General features: G+C 33.5%; 5 protein-coding genes across 10 annotated transcripts in view; 2 read left to right on the top strand and 3 right to left on the bottom strand.

Annotated features, from left to right (window-relative positions):
* Window positions 1-8,956, bottom strand: part of LOC128867384 (dual specificity protein kinase splA) — a 77,437-nt gene extending 68,481 nt beyond the window's left edge. For 2 of the 3 annotated variants that reach the window (XM_054108549.1, XM_054108547.1), the window contains exon 1: window positions 8,563-8,956. The gene's annotated coding sequence lies outside the window, so the exon portion shown is untranslated. The remainder of the gene's footprint in view (window positions 1-8,562) is intronic. The other variant, XM_054108548.1, reaches the window with a different exon arrangement.
* Window positions 8,957-9,243: 287 nt separating this feature from the next.
* On the top strand, window positions 9,244-10,906 carry LOC128867385 (zinc finger protein 277). The gene is made up of 3 exons (XM_054108550.1): window positions 9,244-9,587; window positions 9,643-10,547; window positions 10,602-10,906. The coding sequence occupies exons 1-3, from the start codon at window positions 9,335-9,337 to the stop codon at window positions 10,839-10,841; spliced, it is 1,398 nt and encodes a 465-aa protein (XP_053964525.1). The 5' UTR covers window positions 9,244-9,334; the 3' UTR covers window positions 10,842-10,906.
* Window positions 10,907-10,916: 10 nt separating this feature from the next.
* LOC128867387 (pre-mRNA-splicing factor Syf2) lies at window positions 10,917-11,855 on the bottom strand. Its single transcript, XM_054108553.1, has one exon. It carries the CDS (start codon window positions 11,711-11,713, stop codon window positions 11,024-11,026), a length of 690 nt encoding a protein of 229 aa, XP_053964528.1. The 5' UTR covers window positions 11,714-11,855; the 3' UTR covers window positions 10,917-11,023.
* A 1,426-nt stretch (window positions 11,856-13,281) lies between these two features.
* On the top strand, window positions 13,282-15,305 carry LOC128868931 (U7 snRNA-associated Sm-like protein LSm10). Its single transcript, XM_054111557.1, has 2 exons — window positions 13,282-14,244; window positions 14,309-15,305. The coding sequence occupies exon 1, from the start codon at window positions 13,384-13,386 to the stop codon at window positions 13,822-13,824; it is 441 nt and encodes a 146-aa protein (XP_053967532.1). The 5' UTR covers window positions 13,282-13,383; the 3' UTR covers window positions 13,825-14,244; window positions 14,309-15,305.
* The window catches only part of LOC128868930 (putative fatty acyl-CoA reductase CG8306), a 40,501-nt gene continuing 36,338 nt past the window's right edge, over window positions 13,857-18,019 (bottom strand). For all 4 annotated transcript variants that reach the window (XM_054111554.1, XM_054111553.1, XM_054111556.1 and 1 more), the window contains exons 6-10: window positions 16,300-16,492; window positions 14,799-14,936; window positions 14,613-14,732; window positions 14,287-14,544; window positions 13,857-14,219 (exon numbers count right to left, since the gene is read on the bottom strand). In XM_054111554.1, the coding sequence (XP_053967529.1) occupies window positions 14,081-14,219; window positions 14,287-14,544; window positions 14,613-14,732; window positions 14,799-14,936; window positions 16,300-16,492 (848 nt within the window). In that variant the 3' untranslated portion in view covers window positions 13,857-14,080. The remainder of the gene's footprint in view (window positions 14,220-14,286; window positions 14,545-14,612; window positions 14,733-14,798; window positions 14,937-16,299; window positions 16,493-18,019) is intronic.

The following is an 18,019-nucleotide window of genomic DNA, read 5'->3' as shown; positions in this document are numbered from 1 at the left end:
CACTCGCTGAAGGTCAAGCTCAGAGCCTTTCCTTGCACACTCATCCGCTCTTTCATTTCCCTCTACTCCGGAGTGGGTGGGGAACCCAACAAAGTGTGGTGTTGTGCTGTTGGATAAACGAGAGCTATCTCCTACATTCTTTAACAGATTTTGAATCGATGTGCGTTGAGGCCAGTGCCTTGATCGCTGCTTGACTATCAACAAAAATGGTAACTTTTGCTGGAGGTAAGTCTATTGGTCCATACATATAATATTACTACTTTTACAAATGTTGTTGCTTTTATTTTTTTTTTTTTTTGCTTTTTTACAGGATAGGCCAAACAAGAAGAAATAATGTCAAACACGAATCGCTTTTTAATTTTCTAAAATCTTGACTTCTTCGAATCAAAATTTATTTAATGGTTTTTTACGTCTCAGCGTATTTTTATTTTTAAGAACTTGAGCGGAAATTATGAAAACTGCGTACTTCTCTGTTATTAACAAAAAAAGAAAATTTTTTAAAAACTCGCGACAGCAAACGCACAATACACACATACGTATTCATAACAAATTGAAATGGCAAAATCACTTAGAGGCGATAATTTATGAGCAAAACGAACGGCATTGCAAGGGAGGGGGTGTGTCAGAGACGGTGGTGTCGTGCGCCTTAAACTTTCAAAACAAGTCACAAAATTGACATTAAAGAAAAAAAATACACCCGAAGTAGAAAACAAAATAAAAAAATATACATACATACATACGTACATACATATACGAAAGTATTTGCATAACGTCGCAGCAACGCGAAAGTGAAGAAATTTAATTTTCATTTTTTAAACGATGGCTTTCGAAAATAAATCAACATTTTAGAAAATATAGCAACACAAAATATCATAACAATATAAAATTAAAACAAAAACTTAAAAAATGATTAGAATCCAAAAAGCACGCATACAGCAACACAGCTACATATGTACGCAAACAAGCGAATGGAAGGAAATATTTATTAAAAAAAAAATAAGTAAAAACAAGATTAACGCCAACAGCCAACTTTGTTACGACCGATTTTCCGGTCAACCGATCGACCGTTGCGGACAGCCTAGATAGCTAGCGATCGATTTTTGAAGAGGCGTTCGCGGAATTTCGGACGTCAGACAAATACCAATCTGACGTCATTAGACAGAATATTCTCTTATTTCTCGTTTTCCCCCAATATTTTTCGGCTGTTAATATTTATTTTTCACAATTTCTTCTACCCCACATACATACATACATTTACAGATATGTATGTGTATGTAGCGCTTCTTCGATTTACTTTCGCGGTTGGAGAAAAGCGATGCGATCTGTTTTAGCTTTCGCATTGTGCCAAAAATCAAAAACAAACAAAAAGTTACAAACACATACGCACACATGCCAAAAGAAATGTGCATATTCATATGTTTGAGTGTGTGTTTTGAGAAATATCACTGTACAAATGTGAGGAAAATCATTAACAGAGGCAAAGGGCATCAGCGCCGCAAAACAGGCAAAATATTGTACATAGACGTAGACAAACAAACACATACTCGTACATATAAATATAATACATACATGCATAAGTACACACATAGAAATATTTTCATATTACATATTTTCTTTTATTTTTTATCTGTTGCTAGAATGTCAAGGCATGACTGAGTTTAACATCATTCCTTTGAATTTGTGGAGGCGATGAACGAAAACAACATTAACGTGAGCTACAATAGGCAATGGAGAGCCAGTTAAGGAATTTTTTTTTTTATAAAATAATTACAATTTAAACAAAAAAAAAAACCACAATTACAAAAAAAACAAAGATAATTCCTATTAAAAAAATAAAAATAATTAAAATTTTTTTCGACAAAAAAAACAATAACAATTTAAAAAAAAATAATAATACAATAATTACAATTTAAAAAAAAAAAAACATATTTACAATTAAAAAAAAAATCTATAATAATAATAATTATATTACAATTAAAAAAAATACATAATTACAATTAAAAAAAAACAAAAATAATTATAATTACAATTAAACACAAAAAAATATTACAATTAAAAAAAAAAATAATAATAATTACCATTTTTTTCAAAACCAAAAACATAATTATAATTAAAAAAAAAATAATAATATTTACAAACTTAAAAAAAAACATAATTACAATTAAAAAAAAAAAACAATAATAATAATTAAAATTTTTTTCAAAAAAAAAAAACAAAAATAATATTAAAATTTTTTCTTAAAAAGTTATGATAGTTAATTTGATTGATTTGGCTTCCGCCGTAGCCGAATGCGTTAGTGCGTGATTACCATTCGGAATTCACAGAGAGAACGTAGGTTCGAATCTCGGTGAAACACCAAAATTTAGAAAAACATTTTTTGAATAGCGGCCGCCCCTCGGCAGGCAATGGCAAGCCTCCGAGTGTACTTCTGCCATGAAAAAGCTCCTCATAAAAATAGCCGCCGTTCGCAGTCGGCTTGAAACCGTAGGTCCCTTCATTTGTGGAACAACATGAAGACGCACGCCACAAATAGGAGGAGGAGCTCGGCCAAACACCCAAAAAGGGTGTACGCGCCAATTATATATATATATAGTTAATTTGATGGCAGTTAATTTGACAAATCTTGGGCGTGTTCTTATCAAACATTTTCTGATAATTCTTAATATAAAGATTTACAGCTGGCAACGTTTACGAATTATGGCAATTTATGTCAAAATAAGCATTCAAAGAAAAATGTTCAATAGCGCGCCTATTAAAACGTAATGAAAAAATAAATTTCCCGCATTCTCCGCAGCGCTAGTACAAAAATCGTTCAACAATTGTAGATGCATCCTAAAAAAATTACTATTTAACGTGGTTTACATGATGCAGGCATCTTTAGTCAATGGTTTCCTTTTCCCTTCTTCCAAACTGAAGATGAAGCTAAGATGACCGTGAACTGGTGAACGGCAAAAGTAAATCATTTCACGCTTATTGGTTTGTTTACACAACAGTCGATTCGAATTTGAATTTATATCCAGCTAAAGACTGGCGCTTCGGCAGCATTTCTCAAACATTCTTAGGAAATATTTATGCTATTTTGCAATAACAACACTACGCTTTTTGGTTCCCACGCTAAGACGAATCGTCTGACAGCCTACTTCCACCAAGAACTTAACTTCTATTAAAAGCTTTGTAGCATTTCAGAAACACCAAAAAAATTTAACTTAAACAGCTGATTTTGATTTCCATTTGAGGTGTGCTGAGAACAGATTTTATTGTAAATTGGATTACAACTGCAAATTTTATGCTTTGCTTTGTGTTTTTAGCTATTATTATTTGCAAATAATAGCGGCATTTACTTTGGGTATTGCAGAAAAAATATATTTATGCAAAATAAATATAAAAGCAGATATTATCTTTCTACTAAAATTCTATCACACAAAACTCAATTAAAAATCCTTCTTTTGTTTGTATATTTACGCCACTGCCTGCGCCTGAAAGCATCTTTTACATTTTTTTTTTACATTTTTGAGGAGATATGGAGATCACTGTTAACTTAACATTTGCTCTTAGACCGGAAAGTTGCGCTAAAACTGTTTTTAAACACAGCTTTACATGCATTGATGCAACAACAATTGCAACTAAATTGAGCATTAAAATGTTATGCTTAGCTATAGTTAAGTGCAAACAATAGTTAAGGCTCGATGGAATAAGCGGCAAGCTGATGAGACACATGGCTTCAATAATTTTAACAAACCCAAAATGTTTTTACAACCCAAGCCGAAAACAAAATTTCCCCTTTCATAGACTTTTTTTTTGTAAAAACTACATATCATTTTCCGTGGAATGCCTCTCATATCAGAAGTTAAAATAAACCATTTTTACATTTTTTTTTTTGTTTACCAATTAAGAACAAGAATAATGGCAAATGTAATGGTAAATGTCTACAGATAACGAAAATTGGAACTTTTACAGCAGGTAGAGGTTTTCCAAACACCATCATTGTGAGGGCACAAATCTTATCAGATAACGAAATATAATAACAGTCATCAAAAAACAAAACAGGTAAATATTATTAATAAATTGGCGAGGCTCACGGCAAACATTCAAAAATGCCAAGTGAGCCGATATGGACCAGTGTGTGTTGCACACATAATTGTTTGTGCGAACATGCCTGGCATCACCCATTCTGAGAATTTCCACTTATCGCAAAACTACGTAAATAGGTATGTAAAGAAATACATATGTATGCATATGTACATATACAAATGAGCTAATATAAAAAATAAATATATGTGTATATATTTTTTTGTGCTTGCCTGATTATTTAACATTTTATCATTAATTTTGCGCTTCTTTTAGATAAGAGGAAATATAGAAGCAAGTTCTATGTTGTACACATATGCAGGTACGTAAGTATACCATATACCCTTGCAATTTGGGTACACATAATATTTAATAGTGAAAGTGTTGGCATCTTTGCTTGGTATTGCGGGCGCCAAATGTACCACATTGAATGTGGCGAGGAAGTATTAATGCATGATATCTAAGTTGCTTATCAATTTTTTGCATTATGCAATCATGCACACACTGCCGAGCGTATAAGCTTTTAGCAATGTCGCGACAGGTAGACGTATACATAGCAAATACATAACTACTGCTCAAAAAGTATATTATCTTGTGAACGAAACGCTTTTGGGATATTGTCAAAATAATATTTTTTCTAGTTGTTACATTTGTCAATTGTTTAAATATCCGAGGGCAATCCGTCAGATAGTAGGTCTATTCATGTAAAAATTATTCAGTAACTTGCCAGAATTCGCTCTTAAAGAGAAAAATATCAAAAGAAGTACATGAACGCAAAAGCAGTAACAAAAATTAAATTGCCAACTTTACGCACAGCTGATTTAATTTTTGGTGGGAAAAATAACAAGCATTTTAATTTGAGCTACCTCGTATTAAATTAAAAAAATTATAATAATGCAAAATAACGAGCTTAGCATCAAATGATTTTATTTTGTCCACAATAATTTGCTCCATGTTTCATGATCACTCCATTGGCAATCACAGCTTTCTTCATATTTTCCTTGCTATCCGTCTATGCCTGTATGTACTATATATAATATATTGCCAAATTAGTTAATAACCAAGAAGTACAAGCATAAACATCATCAACAAATGCCTCCGCATCATCTGCAGAATATTATGGCCAGACACCATCAGTAACGACGCACTGTGAAGATTAACGAATGAGGAACCCGTCCTTAGGCATATCATCAATAGAGAAGGTCAATGCTGCGCAAACTAGCTGATGCCGACATTGTTTGTTTGTTTGTTAACAGTAATAGTAGCCCCACCAGTGTCGGGCATATCACCGGTCGTCTTCGTCTAGCTCATCTAGAGGTAGGTCCCGAGGGAGAGGGGTGTTAAATGAGTCGGTTTTAGGGGGCATGTGAAAAGGTGGTTAATGTCGTGCGAGGTGCCTTCACACGCCGGGCATATGTTTGGTATGTCGGGGTCGATTCTAAGTAGGAGTTTAACCTGCTACAATATCCAGAACGTAATTATGCCAGTGTTACACGTGTCTCCCGAGGAAGCTGGAGCTCTTCATCTGCTGTAGGTGTGGGTTGGACTCCGATTACGGCATTCACAGGACGGGAGCTTAAGAAGGTGGTGACGGTGTCCCGGTGAATGTCGTTTATTGACGGTCCAGTAGATTTCGGTCAGTTTTGTCCTGGATTTCGTCAGCGTAGTTTAAGAGATGTCTCCTAACGTGCCTGGGAGGCGGCTCAGGTTCAAGCAGGTGTCTGCAGGGGTGAAACCTACGGTAACATCCGAACAGGAACTGCTTGCTGAGCAGTTTGTTATGCTCCATTCAAGCAGGTGTCTGTAGGGGTGAAACCTACGGTAACATCCCAGCAGGAGCTGCTTGCTGAGCAGTTTGTTATGCTCCATTACTGGAAGCATTTGTGCCTCGTTGTGAAGGTGTTGAACCGGGGACATCAGGAGGCAACGGGTCGCTGTCCGAATGGCAGTATTTTGGCATGTCTTTAGCTTTATCCACTGCGTGTCACTAGTTCCAGGCAACCAGACAGGCGCTGCATAGTTCAGAACCGGCCGTCCAATTGCCTTAAATGGCGATAGCAACAGTTCTTTGTCTTTGCCCCAAGTGCTGCCGGCAAACGATTTGAGGACCTTGTTGCGGTTTTAGACTTTAGTGGCAATTGCGGTTATGTGCGCTGAGAAGGAGAGCAAACTGTCGAAGGTTACGCCCAAAATTTTGGGGTTGTTTACCGTCGGAATTGGTGTGTCGTCGACTTTTACCTTAAGGGCCAGCTTGACCTCCTTTGTCCAGGTGGTAAAGAGGGTCACTGTGGATTTAGTGGAGGAAAGTTGGAAATTCCTCGCAATGAAAAAGCGAGACATTCCCATAGCAACTGGTTCTACGTTACCGGAATGACTCGGGTTTTTCCCGACGAAGGGCTGCCGTCCCAGTAAACTAGCCATGTCTAGTGAACAGCATATCTGATTCCGACATCTCATGGAACGGTGCAAAAACAACAGCATAAAACCGTGTACGATTGAAGTCTTGTCGAGGCTCTATCCTCCCGAAAGGAGTGAACAAGGAAACAAAAAAACAAGCATAAAACACTAAGGATATCTTCAATGCTTTCGATTGCCATTTTCTAATTCCTTTTTAATATATGACTTTAAATGAACTTTAGAAACCTTTTTCTAAAATATACACTTAAAATATATACTAAAATTTATGCTTTCCCCATTTTAATCACCATTATTTAAATTCGGAACTTTGACTCAATTCATAAATTTTAATTTGTGTTTAATTTTATTTGCGATCAGCTGTTTTTCTCACTTACAATTTCTTACAAGTAAAAATTTATCCAGTAAAAACTTGCAACTTCCCCTCAAAATGAAATGTTATTTTGCTCTCTCACTTTCCCCTATCTTGCAAGTTTTTTGGATGTATGAACACTAAAACTTGATAGTTACAAATTATTTGCAAAGAGTCTGTCTGAAATTATGTGTTTCTAATTTCATACGCAGAAACACTTACAGAGATTCCTTGTGGTGTCCTGTGATCAAAACATTAAGGGCCGAAGAGTCTCTAAGACCAGAAGAAAGTGTCGCAGTTAAAAGCAGATCAGAGGTATATATTGAGGAAATAAGAGCTCTCGCTCAGATAAAATCGCAATGACATGTATTGACTGGGCAGATGTTTGGGCTATTAAAATCTTTCGGAATAGGTTAAAGTTTAAATGCCCGTATCAGCCAGATACAAACTCAACATCCTTATTAATATTTTTAGGCGCTTTTATTTTGCTTGAGTTGTTCCCTTACGGGAACACTCTAATTTTCATAACTAATTTATTAATACTGATAATAAATAATATTCTGTTAAAACCGTTGAACAACTTTTTCTTGTTATAAAAAATATTTATTAGAATTTCCCACTCTTATTTTATTACATTTTTTTCCAAATAAAAGAACTCCCAAGCTAATTGCAATTATGGATGAATTTAAATAATCAAAATTAAGAATACAACAATGCATGCAAATCTACATGCACCCATATGTATGTGCATAGGTACATATAAACTGTCTTGCACTTAAAAAATAAACACAGCAATAAAAAATAAGCATACAACAATCACTGGCTCAATACAAAATAAAAGTATTTAAAAGAGTAAATAAAACCAATGAAAACAAAGAAATTATACCTAAGTGCGTTGAAAATCCAGCTTTAACTCGTTCAGCGTAATTGTGTGTAGTGTTTTATTGCCTTTGTATTATATTTATTTTTATGTGTAGTATATACAAACTGTAATAATGCAATACATTGAAGTGTAAGAGGACAAGCAATTTCTTTATTCCTCTAATGTTGAAAAATCTCCTCTCGCTCAATCCTCCGTGCGAGATTATTGGTCTCCTCAATTCCGCAAATTTTGCAAGTACATACATACATATGCAAATGCATGCACTTATGTATATACAATCAAATTGCGTGTATTACGTTAAACGCTTATCGTAGTCCTACTTTTTATACAATAAGAGGGATTGGCGAAATTTGTTTGTTAAGAAAAAAGTCGTTTGCACACCTTATCGTTGTCTGTCATTTCCTGCTGCTTTGTTGAATGACGTTGATAAATATCCAGTGCGTAGAGCAAAAGGCACAAGATAAAATGGAATTTGTAGCAATATTTAAAGACAAAGACGGCATCTACTTTGATGCGGTGCTTTGACCATTCCGCCCGCATGTATGCTGAAGTTTATCCACCCAACCCCTAAACATAACTCAACTTAGCATAATATTGGAGACGAGAATAGCGATCGTATGCTCTCCCGCAGGTGCACAAGGTATAACTTATGTTGTTGTAGTTCGTTTTGGTGTCAATAGTGGGTATGAAATAGGCAGGCGGGACAAATTTGTAGGTAATAATGACGGCCATTATTTGCAATCGAAGAATAAATATGTAAATAATTGAATTTTACCGTCCGCCGAAAGAGAAATCTCTAAACTGAGTAATGCAATATTTTTAAAAAAGAAATAGAAAAACTTACCCCAATTAGATTACTGTCGATAGTTGTAGAATTTAAAATCTAGTTGAAATTAAAAATTTTCCAAAATCTGATGTGCAGTTTTTGTAATTTTTTTTTCTTAAGTTTATCACTACCGTCTGTTGCTTTCACAATTCTTCGATTTATGTTTCTTTTTGTCGTTTCTGCTGCGATTGCGTTTTATGTGTCTTTTATGCGATATCTTTTTTCACTTTCTACATTATTCAAATATTTTGTTTAATTTTCTATTCACCAAGTTTGTAAGTTTACAAACTTTTTATTCTATATTTCCATCAAAAACGATTATTTCGCGAACCGAAATATATTTTCAACCAGTGGAAATTAAGTGAAAAAAGTTTCCATTTTTTTCTGTTGCTGCACGTCTGTCATCATATGACGTTTAAAATCTCCACAAAAAGGTGTAGAGTTGAGATCGACGACGAATGTGGTGGAAGAGCAAACGAAAAAACCAAATCCACTGCAATTAATTAATTCCCAAAATGGCAATTCTGCGTGCCGAACATTTAATATTATATTATAGTATAATATGCTAAAAATGTCCTATTAATAATGTGTAGTGAGTTTTTCTTTTTCTGTACAAATATATTTGTCTGCTCAATAACTTAAATCTTGTTAATTGTTTTCTCTTTTTGTTATCGAACAACGGTCTATTGTAACTGACCCCAGACAGCTGTGTTCTGTTGACATTTTTGCATAGTGCTGTTGTCTACAAATTATTAGCCTAGTTTATAAGGCAGTGAGGCCCTATTGCAAAATGGACAAGAAACACCTTGATCACGAAGTACTGCCTGCCTTATCTTTTAGCCAAAAAGCAACACAGCCCTACGAAAGCAATCTCGACCCAACAGAAATACAATGTGTTCAGTGCAGTGATGTTTATGAGTTTCAGACGGCCAAAGATGACTATCTCGCGCACCTATTTATGGAGCACCGTTTGGTTATAGCCGATGTAGAGGATATTGCGTTGCTAGATGAATACCTGAAATATTGGCAGAAGGAACTAACAGGTTTGTTTGATTGGCTTAGTTAATTGTGACCATTAAGCAACTTTCCTTTTCATAGGCCATAAATTGGAGGAATATTGCACCACTATGCTTTTGGACCAGTTACCAGATGGAACGCCAGCGAAAAATGAAAGATACTACCTGCTCAGCGATATACTGCCAAAAGATTATGAATTGCGCCACAATCTCCAGCAAAAGCGCTTGGCACGTGTACTCGCACAACATCAGTTCGAACGAACTGATCGCAGTTTCACGAAAGAGTGCCTTTATTGTCGAGATGTTATAACTGGCTTGCGTTCTGACTTCTTGGAACACTTATTCAATAAACACTTTTTGCAATTAGGCAAACCCGAAAACTTGGTTTATATCGATGAGTTGCTGGCCAAAGTGCAATACAATCTGGAAAATTTAATATGCCTCTATTGTGAAAAGATTTTCAAAGATCGCTCCACGTTGAAAGAGCACATGCGCAAGAAAGCACATAAACGCATCAATCCTAATAATGTTCACTATGACCGTTTTTTTCTACTGAACTATCGCAACGAGAAACCTCAGCCACAGCCATATAGCAAACCACAATTTTCAAAAAAGAGAATACACAAAAGAGTTAAGGGTCCAGAAGCAGCAACGGTAGAAGTGCGTTCACCTGAACTGGCTACATCACCAGAGGCTGATTTTGAACGACGCTTTGCAGTGCGTAATCAGAGTGATGAGAGTGATTCAGACTGGTCTGACTGGGATGATGATATCGGAAATATGACTCCGCTTAATTGCCTCTATTGTAAGCAACAAGAAAAAAGCTATGAAGCTTTAAAAACTCATATGCTGACAACACATGGCGTTAATTTTGAGGAAGCGTTGCAAGACTTAAACTTTTATCAGAAAATCAAAGTGGTGAACTACGTTCGGCGGCAAATATGCCTTTTTCGATGTGTCAGCTGCAATTTGCGTTGCGAGGATGAAGTAAGTAGTGTAGAAATTTATATTCGGAACAATAATAAAGCATAACAATTCCAGGAGACGTTGCTGCAACATATGGCAACCGAACAACATTTCAGTTGTGGTACTAAGAAGCAATGGGACAAACCAGAATACTTCTTCCCAACCTATGAAGATGACAGTCTATTGTGTGTGCTTGATGATGGTGTCAACGATGATATGGAGGAAAATGTGGTTCCTGTTATATCCGAAGATACAATCGCGCAGGTAAATAAAGACGCTGAACGCCTCTCACTGGAGAATTTTCCATATTTGTAAATAACGCGAAGTAAATTTTTCTGCCTGCCAATTAGGTACAAACCATTACTTATAATATAAAATTACACGAAATAATTATGTACAACAAATTGTTAATTTTATTATTATATCTACAACTATTTCGGTTACAACTTAACTTAGTAGACAGAGAATATTGATTTTGCAAAATTGACAGCACTCGCTTAAATGGCAGTACCACGTTCCAAGTTCTGTTTGATCTCCGCTGTATGCTCGCCGTAGAAACGATGCAGTTTCTTGTTAAATTTAGAGTTGCGTTCGTTGATGAAATCAACATCGGCATCATCGTTGTAGGTACGTCGTCTCGAATATTTCTTTCTGCGTTCTATTTGTTGCTCCAAATCCTTAGCCATATTATCAATAGATGATTTCTTATCTTTGACCAAGCCCTGTAATATTGTGTTGGGACCTCCGTAAAATGCTTCACCTAATTCCTCTTTCTGTTGTTCATACTTGGCCATGTCACGTGGCGGCAAATTTTTCACCAAACGGTTGTATTGCCGTGCTGTTTGTGCTTCGAATGTGGAAAATCCCAAATCCGGATTCTTTTTACGCTTTTTTTTCTCTATGCGTTCAGCATCAATTGCCGACACCGACAGTAATTTTAAGCGGTCATAATCTTTGCCTTCTTGTTTGGCTTCCTCTCGTGCTTTCTCATCTGCCAGCAGCCATTCTGCTTGTCGTTTACGTGCTTCCCAGTTGTTTGGCAATTTCTTGCGAGCATCCTCTGCTATCACTTCATGGTGGTTCTGTGTACGCGCCTCCTGTCGTTGTTTGTGTAGTTCACGCAAACGTTCTTTACGCTTGGCTAACTTCTCGGCCGCGGTTTTCTCAGTTACCTTATCCGCTCCCATCTTATTTACGTTTGGGCAAAAGGAGTAATCAATAACTTAATAATACTTCTTTCGTCTAATTCTTTGCCTTATTTTTGCCAGCGTAATTTACAACTTTTATTTACTACCTGCTTCTTAAAAATTGCGCATTCACAATTATCATTGCAACAATGTGAAGTACGTTGTCATTCATAGTTCGCTGTCTTCATTAATGACTACTCACAAGGCGAATTCAAACAATGGACGAATTTAAGGATGATATCCTACTAGAAAAGTTGAGATTTTTTCTTCGGTGATTCTTGTTGTCAAAATTATGTGTTTTGTTTTAGTGTGTGTTTATGCGTGGTCTCAGCTATGTATATAACAGAGGGCTTTCTCATTCTTGTTTATATAGTAAATACGCGGTTTATGGAAGTTTTTACTTATTTATTTTTAAAATTGTAAACACAAACGGTGTTGCCATTATTTAATATTCAAACTCATGCAAACCCAACAGAATCACACTGCTAAAGAAGCATTCAAATGGATTTGGTTTATGTGTGGTTTATTTGTATGGGATTTGCCAAGTGATTTTGCTGGTGTTTGCGCTTAAAGAATTTCAATGATATCCAACCTCATCGGTATAACTAAACTTAAAAACATATATGCAGCAAATAATTTAAATTTAGAAATGAAATTATACAAAGAATTTCAAAATGAGATACTTAGCCCCTTGATTGCAGTGCTTTTGTTTTATTTTCTCAAGTAATTCGCCTTGAGAAGTGATCAGCTGATTTTAAAAATAAGAATCACTTTTACTAGAACAAAGTACATGTAAACGTTGTTGTTGTTCAAATGCTACCACCTATTTAAATTCGCCTTGATGACGTTGCTAGAATAGCTCATTCGTTTTTTCTTTCCTTTTGGAGGCTTGAATGCATGAATTTCGCGGAAAGTAGTTAGCTGATTTTGACATCCAAACAACCAAATTGCAAAAACAATTACTCCTACTAGCTAGCAAGAATTTGGGTAGATACATTTTTTGCTGCGTTAATTCTCAAGCGAGAAATCATTAGTGAATACCACCACCGGAGGAAATTATAAGAAAAATAAAAAGTTAGCGATGAGCTAATTACTTTTTATTAAGTTCTTACCTTAGTCAAAAACACAACCATAAGTTATTTTTGTAATGTTTTACCGAAATATCTTTAGTACAAAATCAATATACTATATATGTATATAGTTATGTAATACTACTTGTAACACAAGAGATCGGGGAAGAGCTTTACTCGATAAGTAGATTATTTTAATTGGAATCTTATGCGATTAAAGGCTCGCATATAAAATATCTCTGTGCTAACTGTTTCGTTTACGATGAATTTGACAGATCGCCTGTGATATAAACGGAGAATAAGGTAGGATAATTGTTTGACGGAGCAGATATTAAAATGCTAAGGAAAGATAATTTGCTCTAAAATCTATAAATTCTATATTCTATCTGAAGCTTACGTTTGTTGTACCAGTTACTGCTGCAGTTTCATGCAAAGAATTGCTTAATACAATAATGTGAGATCTGTTTTTGAGAAGTTATTGTGAATGGTTCTCTCCACTTGAAACATTTGCCACTGTGAAGAAACACACAGAATTATTGAACTGTCAAATTGGCACGACATCTGGTTTAAAGCAAATAATTGTTTTCCAAAACTAAAAATATGCAAAAAGCCAGCGCAAAGGAAACTTTTCTTGTTACCAACACTCTCAACTGTTTACCATTTCTATTAGATGGCTATTCCGTATTAATAGATTTACGGAATGAAATTTCTGTAGCCGGTAGGATTGATGCTTCTGGAACGGATGGCTTTATGAATATTCACTTGACTGAAGTCGTATTGATTGACCGCAATGGACTACAATATCCCTTCGAAGAGTTCATGGTACGACCACGCATGATACGCCAAATCCACATACCTTCTCATATAGAGGCTGAAAGGGCGATTCGCGATTGGTTAGATCATGGACGCAAACCAATCAGAAAAATTCCACTACAACGCAAAGGAAAAATGACTTTCAAACAAAAGCGCGCCGAAACACGACACAAGGAAGTGCTGAGTGAAATAGAAAAATCAAAACAGAAGCAAAGTAGCGGGACCTAAAACAGGAAATTGTAGCAAATAATTTAACTGCCTTCTGTTAATCCATTGCACATTTCATACAATAACTATTTTATTCAATTAGCATTTAAATATGCACATACATAAGTACAGTTTATAAACCAAACCTAGAAGTTAAGTGAAATGAAAAATTCATAAAATTATTAATTCAAATAAATATTTGTGTATGCAATTACACAGAAATAAGAAATGCAAAGCGAATCCATGCAAGATTCAACTAAAGAAAAAATGTAACTGCCTAAATGAGTCCCATAAGGAAGTACGCAACGGGTAGTATTAATGCCGCCTTGGCGTTAGAGAGGCCAAAAGCAACGATGACCAGCTTCCATATGCCATAGTAGAAAGCCAACTGCAGGACGACGTGTAATGCGAGCAGTCTACAATACAAAATAACAAAAAAATGTAATGAGGTCAGATATTAATTGCTTTGCTTTGATTGCATACATCTTATCCTTCTTTCTAGCAGCCGACAATGTCTTCGTTGACTCTTTGCTTAGATACTGACGCACACCCATGATAGTGTTAAGGAAGTAATCATCCCAAGCCAGATCACCAATGTCTATGAAAAATATTTCACGATCGCGTGGATCCATTTGCTTCGAAAGTGCCAACGTATGTTTGCTGTCATAATGCCATTCGGTGAAAATAAACTTCTCTAAAGTATTCAATGAATTCCAAACGCTCTTGTGCAGGCGAATGAGGCTGAGGCGAAGAAGTAAAAGTAAAATTAAGTGAAAAATGCACGAGTTAAAATGGGCCATTATACTTACATAGGTCTGCCGCCGCTTAGCTTAGTGACCAAATCCAAAAAGAAGCCGGGTATAAAATGGAAAAGTATAGCGCCCAAGCGAAAGAGGAATAGACTCTTGACAAGCTTTAGATTTGGATACCTGTCAGAGAACAATTATTTAGTTAGTGAAAAGGAAAAAGAAAATAATAATAATAGGGAAAATCACCAAACAGCTGAAACCAAAGGATATTCGTGAAGGAATGCATTAATTTTATTGATTAAGAACTCGAAGCGGAATGGCTTGTAGGTGCTGGACGTAAGATGGAATATTTGTAACTCAGCTGGCTTGCCGGCGTTTTTGACTCTGAAAATAAAGAAAAAATAGTAATTTAATAAGAATGAAATTAAAGGAATTGTGAAATGAAAGCAAAAAAAAAAAAAAATAATTAAACTAAAAGAACAAAAAAAAAAAAATTATCAAACTAAAAGAACAAAAAAAAATTATTAAACTAAAAGAACAAAAACAGGACAGTCGGTTCTACGTTACCGGAACGACCCGGATTTACTATATATTTGGCCAAGGACTGTCACTCCAGCACCACTTCCCGCACATGTATGGGGAATGGTTTTGCTGCTACAACAACAACAACAAAAGGAAAGAAAAATATTAAACTAACAGAACAAACCAAAATGCAATAATATCTGAAATGAGCTTATTTTCAATTGAAAATCAGTTAAAGAGTATTTTGCTTGCTTATATAGAGGTAATTTATCCTATTTACATATACTCCATTATTTTTATTCTTATCGTATTCTTAAAAAAAAATAATGTGGCGGGAAACAAGGATGATCGTTTATCCCACGGATTTATAACCGTTTTGGGCACCGAAGGCGTAATTCCCTCCATCTTTTAATCTACCTACTCTCGCATAAACGGACTTTCCCAAATGAGGATAAATCCGGCCAAAGAGAGTGGCCTTACAATTTATTTATAAAACTTTACTTAATAAATTTCTGCAATGCAAATAATAATCTAACTACTACCGCTTGTGCTGGGTTTCGAACATGCGCACAAATGTAAATAATTTGTCCGCACACCTTAACAAGATGAGCTAAACCATAACTTTGTCATACTTTGAACTTAGTGAGACACTATGCGTTTGCTAAACCCACCACAGCACTAGCGCAATAATAGAAGATGGTGACTATGTGTGCACAAGGTATTGCATGCTTTTAGGCGCGAGTGATGGAAATGTATGCACGTTAAAACAACAACAAAATAATTTGGAGGGGAAAAAAACTTACTAATTTTATAAAACTTACATGAAATAAAAATAAGAAAAAAATGTTATGCGAGTAGTAAGTGACTATTTATCTACGATATTTTTGTATATGCTTTGCAATAATTAGCGTGTTGCAGAGCGCATTCAAAGGTGTTATGCAAATTGTAATATTTTTAGCATATATCTGACTTTTAATTGACATGAAATTACTGAAGAATTTACAAAGTAAACAAAAAAAAAAAAAGAAAACACACTGCGTAAATCTGAATATGTATGTATGCACTTTAAACTGTTTGTGTGTGTGTAAAAATCAAGCTATAGAGAAGTGCAAATAGTTGCGTGACCGCTTTTTAGCTATTTCTTATTTTACTGCCGGCTTTAATAGGCAGTGATTTTGCCTCTTCTAGAAGTGTTTCCACTTTTAGTTAAACAAACTTTACTTACTTGAGCGCATTTACATAGTAACCGGTTGCGATAATTGCATTCACCACCACATCGACAGGTATGTAATCCATGATGATAGTCGGATCCAAAGGCAAACGGCGCAAAATGCCACGAGACGCGCCCATGAAGAAGCCTTGTGGGCCATTCTTGGAAATTGTCCAGCCGGGTATGGGCTGTTTCCAGGCAGCCGTGACTGGGCGGGGGAAGAAAGGGGAAATTAAAATATGTTACGTAGAAATTCGTAGAAAGCCATAAATAAAATAAAAGAAAATTAATATAGAAAATTATAATTAAATGTACTTTAATTGAATGGATAAAAAGATAATAGGCAAAAATTTATTAATTAAGGTAATTCAAAATATATTTAAATAAATTATATGAAAAAAATGAAGTAAAAAAAAATAAAAATATAGAAATTAATTTAAAATATAAATAATTTTAAATAATATAATAAAACTAAAGTAAATAATAATAAAAATTAAAATAAATTAAAATTAAAATAAAATTTAATTGAATAAACAAAAATATAGCACAAAATTAGTATTTAATTAAAATAAGCCGAATTGTATTGGAATAAAAAAAAGTATACATAAAATGAAATAAAATAAAACAAAGTAAACTAAAATAAATAAAAAAATACAGAAATCAAACTAAAGTAAATAATAATAAAAATAAAATTTAATTAAAAACAAAAAATATATTGTAATACAAAATTAGTATTCAAATAAAATAGGCCAAAATATATTAATATAACAAAAAGAAAAAAGAACAAAAAATAAATTAAAAAAGCAAATCAATAATTTCAAATAAAATAATGAAACTAAAGTAAATAATAATAAAATAAATAAAAAAGTAATATTTAAAATACAACAAAATTTTATTTAATAAACAAAAACATAATATAAAATTATTATTTAATTGAAATAAGCGAATTCTATTAACAAAAAAAAAAAAAAAATAATAATAATAAATGGAAATGAAAAAAAATAAATGAATATGAAAAAAAATTAAAAATATATAAATAAAAAAAATTAAATAAATATATAATTTCAAATAAAATAATTAAACTAAATTTATTAATAATAAAAATGAATAATAATTAGAATAAGATTTAGTTAATAAACAAAAATATACCACAAAATTAATATTTAATTTAAATAAGTCGAAATATATTTAAGTAAAAATTAAATAAATTAAATAAAAATAAATTAAATAAATTAAATGAAAAAATAAAATTAAAAATTAATTAAACTAAAGTAAAATAAAATAAATATTAATTAAAATAAATTTAATTTAATAAACAAAAATTGAACACAAAATTAGTATTTATTTAAAATAAGTCGAAATATATATTATTAAAATAAAAAAATTTAGTAAAATTAAAAAATAAAAAAAAATGAAAAATATATACATATGTAAATAAAAGAAATTAAATAAATAATTTCAAATAAAATAATTAAACTAAATTAAATAATAATACAAATGAAATAAAATAATAATTAAAATAAAATTTAATTCAATATTCAAAATTATAACACAAAATTAGTATTTAATTAAAATAAGTTGAAATCAGAGATGTTAAATAATGATTAGATAATGCTAATGATTGCTAATTAACCTTCTTTTGTGAAATTCTCTAATTCATTAAACAATTAGAATTAGTTCAACTAATTCTCATTAGCTAATTGAAATTTTTATTTCAGTGGTAAAACTAATTGCA

Source organism: Anastrepha ludens, chromosome 6 (genome assembly GCF_028408465.1).
Source record: "Anastrepha ludens isolate Willacy chromosome 6, idAnaLude1.1, whole genome shotgun sequence".
In the NCBI taxonomy this organism is placed as follows: Eukaryota; Metazoa; Arthropoda; class Insecta; order Diptera; family Tephritidae; genus Anastrepha; species Anastrepha ludens.
This window is presented reverse-complemented; position numbering and strand designations above follow the sequence as displayed.

Coding starts and splice junctions, on each gene's coding strand:
- LOC128867387 (XM_054108553.1), bottom strand. CDS start 11,713: ATGGGAGCGGATAAGGTAACTGAGAAAACCGCGGCCGAGAAGTTAGCC.
- LOC128867385 (XM_054108550.1), top strand. CDS start 9,335: ATGGACAAGAAACACCTTGATCACGAAGTACTGCCTGCCTTATCTTTT. Junction 9,588..9,642: donor TTGGCAGAAGGAACTAACAG/GTTTGTTTGATT, acceptor TCCTTTTCATAG/GCCATAAATTGGAGGAATAT. Junction 10,548..10,601: donor ATTTGCGTTGCGAGGATGAA/GTAAGTAGTGTA, acceptor TAACAATTCCAG/GAGACGTTGCTGCAACATAT.
- LOC128868931 (XM_054111557.1), top strand. CDS start 13,384: ATGCAAAAAGCCAGCGCAAAGGAAACTTTTCTTGTTACCAACACTCTC.